The 13,328-nt window shown below is 39.2% G+C and overlaps 1 protein-coding gene across 2 annotated transcripts in view; it reads right to left on the bottom strand.

Moving 5' to 3' along the window:
• Positions 1 to 13,328, bottom strand: part of SLC44A5 (solute carrier family 44 member 5) — a 311,252-nt gene that overhangs the window by 65,556 nt on the left and 232,368 nt on the right. For both annotated transcript variants that reach the window (XM_084873496.1, XM_084873495.1), the window contains exon 5: positions 98 to 182. In XM_084873496.1, coding sequence (XP_084729622.1) covers positions 98 to 182 — 85 coding nt within the window. The remainder of the gene's footprint in view (positions 1 to 97; positions 183 to 13,328) is intronic.

Below are 13,328 nucleotides of genomic sequence, written 5' to 3'. Positions count from 1 at the left end.
AATCTTGTTAAGAAGTCCAATAAGGTGAATGCAAACGTGGTTTCCAGGTTCTAGCTTAAACAGTCAAATCAGACAAAGCAAAGGTGGCCATACTCACTCATTGGGGGTTCCCTTCTGGCCACAAAAGTGGCCCTTGCTGTCTGTAGGGTAAGCCACTCTTCTGGGGTCGCCATGTACCCAGGCTGCAAGAACGAGAAAGGACAAGCACTCTATCAGCAACAGCTGGCTGAAAGCAGTGTATGTGAGAAATTAGAATGCACCACTGCACCCTCTAACCTCTGCCCTCAGTCAGAGAAGATTATTGATTTCCTTCAAAGAGTAATTTCTTAATGAAAAGTAAAATAAAATATGGATGAATTAGTCAGAAAGCACATTTCTCTTATTCTCTCGGTATTCCTCTGGGATGAAGCCAAAACATGAGGTAATGCACTTAGAAAATGACATTTATTAAAATGTAAATTAGAGGCACACTACAAAAGCTTGAAGTCATTTTTCCCCCCTAGGGCTCAAAACTAAATGACTTCATAGCAGAGCTAATAAATTTATAGTAAATAATATGATGTCATTCTTTTGGGTTGTGCATAAGTGAAAACACTTAAAAATTTAAAGGAAGAAAACTATAATGCCCAATTTAAATTTATTAGTTTTTTTATGATTCCATGTGACATTAAAAAGACAAACAGTAGCAACTATAGGCAATGTATAAAAATAAAAGTGTAATATGCTAATTAGACCAGACAGCCAAATGACCCTCCGGACATCATTCTGAACATCCTTCCGGATGAACCTGCGGTGGCGTGGGGCCAAGGCAGAGGCAGTTAGGGACGATCAGGCAGGCAGGTGGAGTGATTAAGGGCAATCAGGCAGGCAGAGTAGTTAGAGGCGATGAGGCAGGCAGGCGAGCAGTAAGGGGCACCAGGCAGGCAGGCAGATTGGTTAGGGTGATCAGGCAGGCAGAGTGGTTAGGGAGATCAGGCAGGCAGAGTGGTTAGGGGTAATCAGGCAGGCAGAGTAGTTAGGGATAATCAGGCAGGCAGGCAGAGTGGTTAGGGGTAATTAGACAGGCAGGCAGAGTGGTTAGGAGAAATCAGGCAGGCAAGTGAGCAGTTAGAAGCCAGTGGTCCTGGATTGCAAGAGGGTGCAGGCCAGGCTGAGGGACACCCCCCCCCCTTCTATGCACAAATTCGTAATGCACTTAGAAAATGACATTTATTAAAATGACATTTAACAAAGATTTACTGTATATTTTGTCTGATAATCTCAAGGCTTACTATAAATATAAAGTATTCTCAAACTTCATGAAAACTGAAGACTCAGTTCTATTTTCTCTGAGGACCCTGGCTCTACCTCATACAAACTCATCACTATGATTTCCCAAAAAGTACAAACTTGACTTGGCGGCTAGACTAGAGAATCACAGAAAATAACACACATTAACTAAATTGGGTAACACTCCCTAATTCTGATTGTTTCTAACTTCTCTAATTTGACTAATAAAGATTCTAAAACCCTAGGAAATGCATTGGTCAGCTATTACTTGTCTCTATATGGAAAGCATATTTTTTTGTCCTTTGCTTCCCTTAACATTTGCCCAGCTATCTCCTTACCCACATTCATTGGGTTTGACAGTTCATGTTATAATTCAATAAGCCTGATATACATGGACAATGTGACTTATAAAGATTAAAGAAATCAATTCCGAATGAGAATTTTAATATGGTAGAGAAATGTTTCTCAATTTTTCACATCTATCTAAGCCTTTCCTTTCAGTCTCTAAATACCCAGGAAAGTCCCCTTTGTCTAATTCTTTCTCAAACGTTCTAGAGGTCAAATCAGTTTCATCCTTTAATAGCTTCTTATAAAACCTGACTCATTTGGGCATCACTCCACTGCCATATCTTCCCACTTTTATTTCCCAGAATAAAGAAAGTGGACTATAAATAAGGCATTTAAATGACATCTAAGGGCTCAACATCTATGTCTCCAGACATGACTTCATTAAATTTAGTATTAAATCTTAGTTGGTCACATTTTGTCTAAATCAAAGAAAGAGATCTAATTTTTACCTGAATTTATTTTCTATAATATGTTTAACTTTATCTTGAAATGTTTTATTCCTTGCCGAGACCGGTTTGGCTCAGTGGATAGAGCGTCGGCCTGCGGACTGAAAGGTCCCGGGTTCGATTCCGGTCAAGGGCATGTACCTTGGTTGTTGGCATATCCCCGGTAGGGGGTGTGCAAGAGGCAGCTGATCAGTGATTCTCTCTCATCAATGTTTCTGACTCTCTATCCCTCTCTCTTCCTCTCTATGAAAAATCAATAAAATATATTTTAAAAAAAGAAAGAAATGTTTTATTTCTTTTCCATACAATTATTAATTTAGAGATGGGCAACTAAAGAAGCATTTGGATTAGCTAGGTATGCTGCTTAATATACTTATGACCCTGAACAAGCCACTTAACTGTTTTGAGTCTTGGTTTTCTAATTTGTAACTATAAAATGGGTATAAGAATACCCAGCTTCATAAGAATGTGGAAAATATGAAAGATGGTGAAAGCCGAATGCCTGACATAGAGTGTGAAGTCGGTCATGTTAGTTTCTGTCTTATCTGGGTTTCACTAAAAGCAAACATTGAGATGAGGACCTTGATGCAAATAGTTAACTTGAGAAGTGATTCCAGGAAGCTTAGTTGCAGTGAGGAAAGTGATCCAGAGAAGGAAGCAAAGCAGCAAAGGGCACCCTAATGAGTGGGATACTGTGGTGGGCAGCGCTGACGGGGACCTTCTGAGGAACCGGTGAGCATGGTAAAACTGTCTGCCAGAGCTGCTAGCCAACTCAGAAGGGCCAAGGGGAGAAGGAATGGGGCATTGGCAGCATCTACTACATATATATTATTTTCCTTCTTTTCATCGTTAATCAAAGAATCTGACATGACAGGTATATATCCTATACTAGAGGTTAATCCCAGCATTGTTTATGTCAAAGTTTTCAAGAAACACATTAAAAAGAAAAAATCAAGTTTGTAAAAGGCTTAGAGAAGGGGAACCTGAGAAATACTGAAAAATGACTAAGATTTAGACAGGTGCCAGAAGCAGGGAAGAATGTTAGATTGAGGAAAATTGTCTAAAAATACGAGTTTCCAATTAGCTAATTGCTCACCACGTGCCAGATAGAGGCTAAACGCACTGCACCCATTGTCTCAGTTGAGTCTCACAGTCATTCTGTAACAGTCTCACAATAATCCTATGAAGTAGATAACTAATTTTTAAAAATATATTTTATTGACTTTTTACAGAGAGAAAGAGAGAGGGATAGAGGGTTAGAAACATCGATGAGAGAGAATCATCGATCAGCTGCCTCTTGCACCTGTACCACCCCCCCCCCCCATGTGCCTCGCAACCAAGGTACATGCCCTTGACTGGAATCGAACCTGGGACCCTTCAATCCTCAGGCCAACACTCTATCCACTGAGACAAACTGGTTTTGGCAATAGATAACTAATTTTATAGGCAACTATAGTTCAGAGTTTTATTTACTTCTCAAGATCACACAGCTTTCAAGAGGCATAAAACAGGCTTGAAGTTAGGTGTGTTGCTCTTTCGGGCCCACGCTTTAACCACAATTCTAGAAGTTCCATGAATAGAGAAATTCCAAGAAAAGGAGTTAAATGTGAGAGGTCTCTTAGTTTAATGTAAAAAGCCCCTTAGTTTACTAATGGACACAATGACTGTTGCTGCACATCTCTAGACTCTAGTAGCTGTAATGCTGCTGCTAAAGGATGGACGAGGAGTAAGCTTGTTCACAGCGGGACAACAAGGAGATCAGCCATGTGAGGGTCAGCAGTCTGTTGGGCACAGATGGTAGGAAAGGAGATGACACAGGTGCTTTTTCTGTCATTTGAAAAGCGCTTTGTACTTGGCTGGGGAGGGGGAGTGGTTGGGAAGGATATGATGCCTCAGGCAAAGTGAGAAGTGTCAGGGGAGGAATGCTCTTTGTTGGTTTTGTGGTTTGGAAGTGTGGCAGGTGGCTGTGTGTAATACGGCTGCTACACCTCTCCATGCAGCCTCTGGCACAGAAGTCGTGCTGCAGATGGTCTGCTTTTGAAGCTGCAAGGGCCAGTGCAACCAAGTCACCTCAGTCAAGGGTATTTTGTTTCCTTTATCTGCTCTGCCAAGCGTATATCTCACCCACCTCTGCTGGAAGAATATGACAGAAAAAAAAAAAAGGAAAAAAGAGATGTGCAGCAACAGTTATTGTGTCCATTAATAAACTTAAGGGGCTTTTTACGATAAACTAAGAGACCTCTCACTTTGTACTCCTTTTTTTGGCATTTCTCTATTTACTTCTAGAATTTTGCTGTCCAATAAAGTAGCTACTAGCCACCTGTGTCTACAGAGCACTGATGTGTAGCTCATCTGACCTGAGACCTGCTATAACTGCAAAGTGCATATCAGATTTTAAAGTGTGTGAACAAAAAATGAATGTAAATATCAATCATTTGTATAGATTACATTTAAAATAATAATATCTAGTTGTAGTTAATAAAATACATTATTTACATTAATTTTATATTTAAAGCATTTCCTTACATAGAGCAACTAGAAAATTCAACTAACACCTGATGCACATTATGTTTCTCCTGGACAGATCTGCTCTAGAATATTTCTCCACAATAAGGTGATTAACAGTATCATAGCATTTAAACTATTCCTTAGGTCCCAACCAGTTATACAGTATCTGATATCTACTTACTTTAATTCTTAAAGGAAAGTTAACATCAGAGTGTTATCTTAAGTGCCAGTCTAGAATATGGTCAAGCTCCTCATCACTCATACTGAATTATCATCATCTTCCTATTCATGGAGTCATTCATTCACTAGGCCTTGCCTGTGATAACATATAAAAACTCAGGATATGGAGAACAACATTCATATTTAGTATAATTGTTTCATAATTAACACATTCTCCCTCGGGGAACTATTATCATGCTGATTGGTCAGCACAGAGGGAAGATAGCTTCTGAAGAATGACATCCAATTCTCTTAAACTCAACCAGTCCATGACGTTAATTTTAGACGCTTTTTAAGTCTAAAACAAATACTAAAACAAATACTCTAAAAGCAGCCTTTGCCGCCTTGGATGCAGCAGTTTATCAAACAAAAGCTTTGCCATTCCCAATAAATAGAAAATACCAGGGGCACTTGCTTTCCCCTGGCAGGGAGAGTACTGCATCCTCACTATCTTCCGTCAACATTATACGACTTCTAGCTCATCGCCACAATTTAGTCTGTAAACTTTGATAATATGCCAGTACTTACTCCACAGGATACCACAGAGATTCTTCACATTGATGCAGATAAGATCTGGGGGGTATTAAATAGCATGTAATCCTGATACCTTAGAAAAACATGTATGCCACAGATGAAAAACATATCTCATGAAAATACAGTGGTCTTCCAATGAAGACCTGAGGACCCTAGTCGTGATATCTCCTCCAAAGTAAATGGTATGTTCTGTACCTTTGCTTCTGCTGCTATTAAGAAAGAAGCACAACACTTATTGCCTCCCAGATTTGAGTATGACCCAGAGAAATAAAATGCTTTTCAGATAAAACTGCACGAGCAGTTCTGCCACTAGCTCTATATGGCAGAATGGACTCAATGGTGCTTTAAATCTCTATTAGAGAGCAGAATGCTCTATGGGGTCTGTGGCAAATGCCTAGGAGGTCCCTAGGGTTTTGGAGAAAATTCATGTTCTTTCATCAAATAAATTATTTTGGGAAGTAGCTCCTGGACCCTGATTGATCACTCAATGACATAAGAAGCCCAGGACGAACCAGATGTTATTCTAAAGTTGGCCATGCCCAGTGACACGACAATATTGGGAGTTGAAGTGGTATATTCATTCAATGATTGTGAAGGTCATAAAGGCACATGAAAATTTCATTTGAAGATTGCTCACAATATAGTGCATTAACTCCTGAGGCACTGCTTTATCACATACCTATGGTGCATGGAAAGGTCACTATGATCAGTTGACTGGGGAAGAATAAAATTAAACCAGACTTATAGGTGTTTAGGGAAAATCTGTTGGCACAGCTCTGGGGACATTTTTCTAATTACCTAATTTTACTGGGAGAAGAAATGACCTGAATCACTTATCTATTCATAGACAGAGGCCAATTGTTTGGCCAAAATATCATAGACTGGAAAATAAAAATATTAGACAATGAATGGCAAGGGAGTTTGATAAATAACCAACCTCCAAAGGAACACAGAATATGAAAATATTCATGTCTATGTGGCTGCTTAGTAAATATTCTTCTGTAGAGGTATCCTTTACTATTCAGATGGAAAAGAACTTGTTCAATGATTTTGTGAAAAAGTAATCATGACAACAGGGATGAAGGTTATGTTGAGTTTTGTTTACATGGACTTTTACTCACATAAGCTGACCTGGCCCCTGTCATTACTTGTGTGTCACATTGTCAGCAATAGAGGGTCATGCTGAACCCAATCACCCTGAAGCAGCCAGCCTATGGAAGAGTAGGATCCCATATGAAGATATGATTAATGCACTCCTTAGGAAGCAATGCCTTGCAAGGTGGGGTTGCTATTTTTCAGAATACAACAAGGTCATAGCAGGACACACATGCTGTACTCACACAGAATACTTAAAGAGAGTTTCATAAAGAAATATTTATAGCAAGATGGGTAGAATTTTGAGAAACAAAGAAGAGATAGTGCAGAGGCTGGCAACAGTAGGGTGCTATTTTCAGGCCCAGGGAAGAAGGAGTTACCTGTATCCAGAGAGAAGCCAAAGAGTCGACTGACAGAGGGGTTGGAGGTAGAAAGACATCCCAGCAAGAGTGCCAGAGCAATAAATTCCACAAACTCACTCTCCTACTGGTCAATCTATAGTTGGTACCCCTCACCGAACAAACCAAACTAGAAGCCACAGGGCAGGAGGACCTGTTGGTGTGATCTTCATAAAGTCTGTGCCAGTTTGTCAGGGGACAGAGCAAGGTAAAGAGGGGTAGAGTGAGATGGGGGGAAGGTAATGAAAAATACAGCCTAGATTCTGAACAAGTGACCAGCCTTTTCAAGGGTAGCACATTAGATATATTCAGCAAGACATACAGGACTTTATTAAAAGCACACAAACAAAAAAATAAGACATAATAAAGTTTCAGATTCTCTTTTGTCAGAATTTACTACCATAGGAGACAGCAAAAACAAATAGCTTCGGAAAGAAGACACTGCTCTGTGTTTGGTGGGATCAGGAAGGTGTGGTATATTATGAGCTTCTAAAATCACGTGAAACCATTAATACTGATAGATACCAAAAACAAATAATCAATTTGAACCATACTTTGATCATAAAATGACCAGAATGTGCCAGAAGACATGACAAAGTAATTTTGCTTCATGATAATGCACTATCATACACTTCAAAACCAGATAAGGACACATTAAAAGATCTTGCCTGGGAAGTATTAACCCACCCGCTGTATTCACAGACCTTGCTCCTTCAGATTACCACTTGTTCCGATCAATGGCACACGCGTTTTCTGAGCAGCACTTCAAAACATACGAAGAAGTGAAAAATTGGGTCTCTGAATGGTTTGCCTCAAAATAAAAAAAAAGTTCTATTGGGACAGTATCCACAAATTACCTAAAGATGGGGGAAATGTGTAGCTAGTGTTGCACATTACTTTGAATAAAGCACTTTTGATGTTTCTCTTGAAACTATTGTTTCCTTTGATTACAAAATCCGCATTATTAACTGGTACACCTGGTGCTTCTTTTTCCAGCTATTCTAGTTAGATATTAGTCTACAACTATTAACAACCTGTTCAAAGTTTTTATTCACATTACAAGATAGAACTTTTTTTTTTTTTTTTTTTTTTTTTTTTTTTTTTTTTTTTTTTTAGAAGTTAAGAAGTAATTGGAAATAAGAAGGACAGAAATGTGTTCATTCTTTTCTTCATTCATTCAACAAGTACTAGTATTGTTTGAGGGCCTACTATATGTCAGGATCATGCTAGATGCTGGGTATATAAAGGTCTTTGCTCTCCCAGAGCCTACAGTCTTTTAGGGGAAATTAGTCTTAATGAATTAATTGCACCAACAAATGTGAAATTACAATTCTGACAAGCACTATAAGGTGCAATGCATGGTACAAAGAGGGATTCTTAGAGGCAAATGACCAAGTGAAGGAGGTCAGGGTTGATGTCCCTGAAGAAGTAATGCAGGAAAATGAATGGAGGCACAGAGAAGCTTCCGTGAGAAGGACACATGGAAGGGGTGGAGGGTGATGGGAGCTGGGACAGATAGGAAACCAGTATGGTGCAAACACAGGCTGGTGCACAGAGAGGCAGTGTCTTAGGTTATTTTCTATACTGGGACATTATAGAAAACAGGAAGATTGTTTTAGCATAATGTTGCTGTTAGTGCCAGCCCTGCAATCAACAACAAAAAAAAGGTTTTGTTCAGGTAGGTCCTTTTCCTATTCAAATTATCCTTGAAAAACTCAAGGTCATCTCAGTGTCACTCATCTCAGTGTTTATTTGCTTAATTGTATGGTAGCTCCAGAAGTGGCAACACCCTTGCTTGAAGGAAGAGTTCTCATCATTCAAAAAAGATGTAATTTCTTATATCTGAAAATGTTACACATAATATTCATTAGTAATATCTACTATAGTAAACACACCCTTTTCAGAAGATACATGAAATCCTTTGAGACCTTCCTGGCCAGAAAAAGCCCAGAGGAGATACTATGAGACATAATTTTATTTAATCTATAATATAAGCACTAACTGAGGAAAAACCAAACATGTATTAATAGTTGTGGATTATCATAAAGAATGTGTTTCTCTCTTTAGTGGGTACATAATAGAAGCTAATCTTGCAAGCAATCACTGAATGTAAACAATGATACATACAAACTGCAGCAATCAGATGATTTGTGATTTTTGCTTGCAAAAGAACACCTGCTTTTGCCTCGGCTGGTGTGGCTCAGTTGTTGGGCATCCTCCCATGCACCCAAAGGTTGGCAGTTCGATTCCCAGTCAGTACACATACCAGGGTTATGGGTTCAATCCCAGTAGGGGGCATGCGGGAGGCAGCTGATTTATGTTATGCTCCTACTTGGATGTTTCTCTCTCCCTTTCTCGGGAAGAGAGAGAGAGAGAGAGAGAGAGAGAGAGAGAGAGAGAGAGAGAGAGAGAGAGAGAGAGAGAGAAAACCTGTTTTTCACTTATTTCACTAGTGCTGTTTTTTTTGACACTCGCTGTTTTAAGCCAACTCAACTCAACTCTGTGTGAAATTGGGATGGAAGGAAGAAAAAAGCATTAGCACATGATCTGCTGTGGCTGACCAGAACCACAGCATATCATGGGTTTCTGGTCAGCCCCCTCCCTCTCAGTGACCTTCATTATTTAAAGAATCCCCATTTATCTTCTTTAGCAACTGCAAGGCAGGACTGCATGGTGGTATGAGTACAGCCTCTAGAATGAAACTGCCTGGTTACTGGATAATAAGCCAAGTGACAAAGTTACACAGCAGTCAGTACCAATCAGGACTGATCATCTTATCCCCTTAACTTTCTAAGTTTTAAGAATAACTTTAAAAGACCACTTTAAGTGAAGAGGATACATGTGTGGGAGAGAAGGGGGACCGGGGGGAAAGAGAAGAGAGGAGAAGAGAGGAGAGAGAAGAGAGAAGAGAGAATTTATTTGTAAAACACTCCTATTTGGGTAATTCATCGCAGATAAGAAAAGATTGGTGAGAAATGGGTAAAAACTTCATTCAGGCAAATTGTCCTTTCACTCGTACTAAGGAAATGTATGTTACTCAAGTACCAGGGACAAGTATAATTATCTGGAATCATCTCTCATTTTCAAACCTTTGCAAAGCATGTTCCTGTTGTGCTCTGGGGTTGAGTCAGAAGTGGCAGAAATTAAAGAGGCCTCTTCGAGGAGAAAATGGGAGTAGGCCAACTGCTTGCACTGACACTTAAAAATTAACTGCAAATCTGTTTGGGGCAGCTAAGGCATTCCCAAACCACTTGTTTGTTGGGAATGTTGGTTTTCAAATCATTATTTTGTATCCCTTAAAGGTACATTTTAACTGTTTTAATATGTGAGGAACAGGCCGGCCAAATTGTGCTTATGGCTTTTTAACACAAGCAATTTACAAATGCAATGAAGCAGATAATAGGACACATGATACCGAATTTGGAAATCTGTGCTGATGACACTGTTGCTGTGGGAGCATTTTTGGAAGCAGCCCTGTATCCGGTGGCCTGGATAAGAAAAATGTTCCTTATCATTTCACAGGTGGCCTCTTCCACCCAATGGTGAGTTTGGGGTCGTGTCCTTGAGCACAAATCAGTCACTCTCATGCTAGCAATATTCCACTTGAAACCATCCTCCGGAACTCATGTATTCAGCAAAACACAACAGTAAAAATATCACTCAACACAAAGAAATATGTTCAAAAAAAGTCAAAACAAACTGCTTGCTTTTTAAAATGAAGACTTCTAAACCAAAAAGAAGTGTAAATAAGTATTTTAATTTTAAAACAATTATATACTTGAAAAGAAAGCAGAAGGACATTTAACGCTAGTTCTCATTACCTATAAATATAATATATGTTTCATAAATTTGATTGGAACAATTTAAAAATTGTTCCAATAAAAGTAATTATGCCTGGGAGCTCAGTGGAGCCAGCTAGGCTCAAGGTCTGGATCTCATCACCTCACCTAAGTCAGGTCTAGGTATAGATGAGGGTTGGTTCCTCTCCTAAGGATGATCTATTTAGATAAATCACTGAATCCTTTGGGCACATTTCCTATTTCCCATACTGCCATTGGCAACAGTGTGCCAAGTATTTCACCAGTATTATAATAAGGTTCCCTTCCCTTCTGTTTCCAGTCGTATTTTCCTCACTTTCCTTTAAACTCTCATGACAGTCTCCTCACAATCCATTTGGCTTCTGAACCTGGTCTCAAAACCATACCCATGTTTTAGGTCTTGTTAAACAGGTACTGAATGTTGCTCTGTTTATCTATTGTTGCTGTACCCATCATACTCAATCTACTGGCTTAACACAACAATTTTCTTTTGCTCATGATATGAGGAGTTGTACATTTGGGGAAGCCTCAGCCGGGCCCCTGGGGTCTCTCATGCAGTCAGATGTTGACTGGGGCTTCAATCACCCACAAGCCCTACGGGGCTGATGCTAATTATCCCTGGGAGCTCAGTGAGCCTGCTGACCAAGACCCCTACACGTGGCTTCTCTATGTGGCTTTGGCTGCTCATAGCATGATGACAGAGTTCTAATCTTGTTTGCATTAATTTTCTTTTTCTTTCTTTCTTTGTTTCTTTCTTTGTTTCTTTCTTTCTTTCTTTCTTTCTTTTTTTTTTTTTTTTTTTTTTTTTTGACTTCCTATTATCTCAATAGCAATAAATATTCCTAGGAAAAATTTTTTAAAAAATCTTTAGACCCTAACTCCAAGTGCCTCCTAATTCAATGCAACAAGGAAATAACTCATTCAATTGGAAATCCATTTGAAAAGGAAAAAAAAATTATTGACTGTTAAAATTGTGCTACTATTGCACAATTTTATAGGAACAATTTGCATAAGAAATATTACTATTCTTTTTTTTCTAGTTAGCAAATAATTGAATAGCAACCATCAGTGAAGTAGGACAAAAAAGGGCTATTATCATAAATGTTAGTTTGATCTTTCAAGGAGATTTGATTACCTTCTACTCTCACTCCACTTCCCCACTTGAATAGAAGTTCTGCTTTTCATCAGTCAAATGTCAAGTGCCTTTGTTGCATGCTAGCTGGCCATATTCCACATAAGGGCAAAAATCGGTTTTTCTGCAGCAGAATTTGTGAGAAACACAGCTCTCTAATAGCAAAACATAGATGAAAGACAGGCCTAAAAAAAGGTCCTGATCTAACAAAATGGCTAAAGATGCCAAACTACTATACTATACAAACTATTATACTGCCTTAGCATCATCTTTCCTCAGGAAAAGGTACATGTTCCTTTATGTGAAAAAATTCTTCATACACCTGGTAACTCTACCAATTGTTTTCCTTCATTCCTCTTTCAGCTCAACCTTAGATATAACCAAAGAGTTAAATTTATCTTAGAAACAAACTAGTAAAGCTATTATATAGTTCAGGTAAAGATAGCATATATATTTAATAAATTTGGTGAGCCATTCATTTTGATCAGTGGCCTCAGGATTAATTTGGGAGTTTCACTAAATTCAGTTTTACACGAGGAACATTTATCCTCTAATTTTATGTGGATTAAGGCATTTACAAACTGATATGGAGTTCTTAACGAAAAAAGAGAATTTCTTATCTCACTCCAGAGGTAATAATGGTAGCTCTCCCAGTGCTTCCCTCTCCTGTCTCCACAGGACTGAGAGTAGCAGTGGCTTTCCCAGATCCAGGTAAGGATGAAATTTCTCTGTGGATTAAAACAGAGTATCTCTGAGATATGGAGGAGAGCCATAAGGCCTCCTAATAAAAAGATTCTGGGCACAGTATAAGACCCTTATGAAGTTCCCATATGCATTCAAACTATAATAACCAAAAGTATGAGTTGTTATCCTATATAATAAAAGAGAAACATGTAAATTGAACTTAATAACACTATGCTCACCAGCCAATTAGGAGTGAATATGCAAATTAACCAGACAAAAATGGTGGGTTAATTTACAAACAGAGGCACAGGGCAGAGAGTAGAGTAGGAGAGCTGCATGGGGAATTTTGATCCCCAAGCAGTCTGATGGAGAGCAGAGAGGAAGAGCTGGTGGCTTGGAGGACTTGAAAGACCAAGAGGCCATGAGATGGAGACAGAGAAGGAAGGGAAAACCAAGAGTGTGGGGAGCACAGGAATTCTGGGAATAGTAGTTCTAGTGCCAGGACTGGAAGCTGAAGCCCAGAGCGCAGGGAGCACCAGGAATGCTGGGAATCATAGTTATAGTGGCAGACTGATCTCCTAGCAAAGTGAGCCTGGAGCAAGTTACTGTTGCAGTGGGAGATGGAGGGAAAGCAAAGGTGAGAGACTAGTAAAATCAGAGTGTCGAGGAAAAATTAAAGGGAAGATATCCTAAACTTCCAGGAAATCTCTACCAATGAAGCAAAGAAAAAAAAAAAAGCCTCTATTATTCTGTGAGCAACAAACCAAACTGGATTGGGGTCTCAGACAATTTGCTTATATAATTGCAAAGACAGAAACTCCCGATTGGAAAGGGCTCCCCTGAGAGCTCCCAGATTGGAGGGGGTGCAGGTCGGGCT

This window comes from Pipistrellus hanaki (genome assembly GCF_964339955.1).
Source record: "Pipistrellus hanaki genome assembly, chromosome: 2".
Lineage (NCBI taxonomy): Eukaryota > Metazoa > Chordata > Mammalia > Chiroptera > Vespertilionidae > Pipistrellus > Pipistrellus hanaki.
Note: the sequence above shows the minus strand (reverse complement) of the source record. Positions and strands in the feature narration are given on the sequence as shown.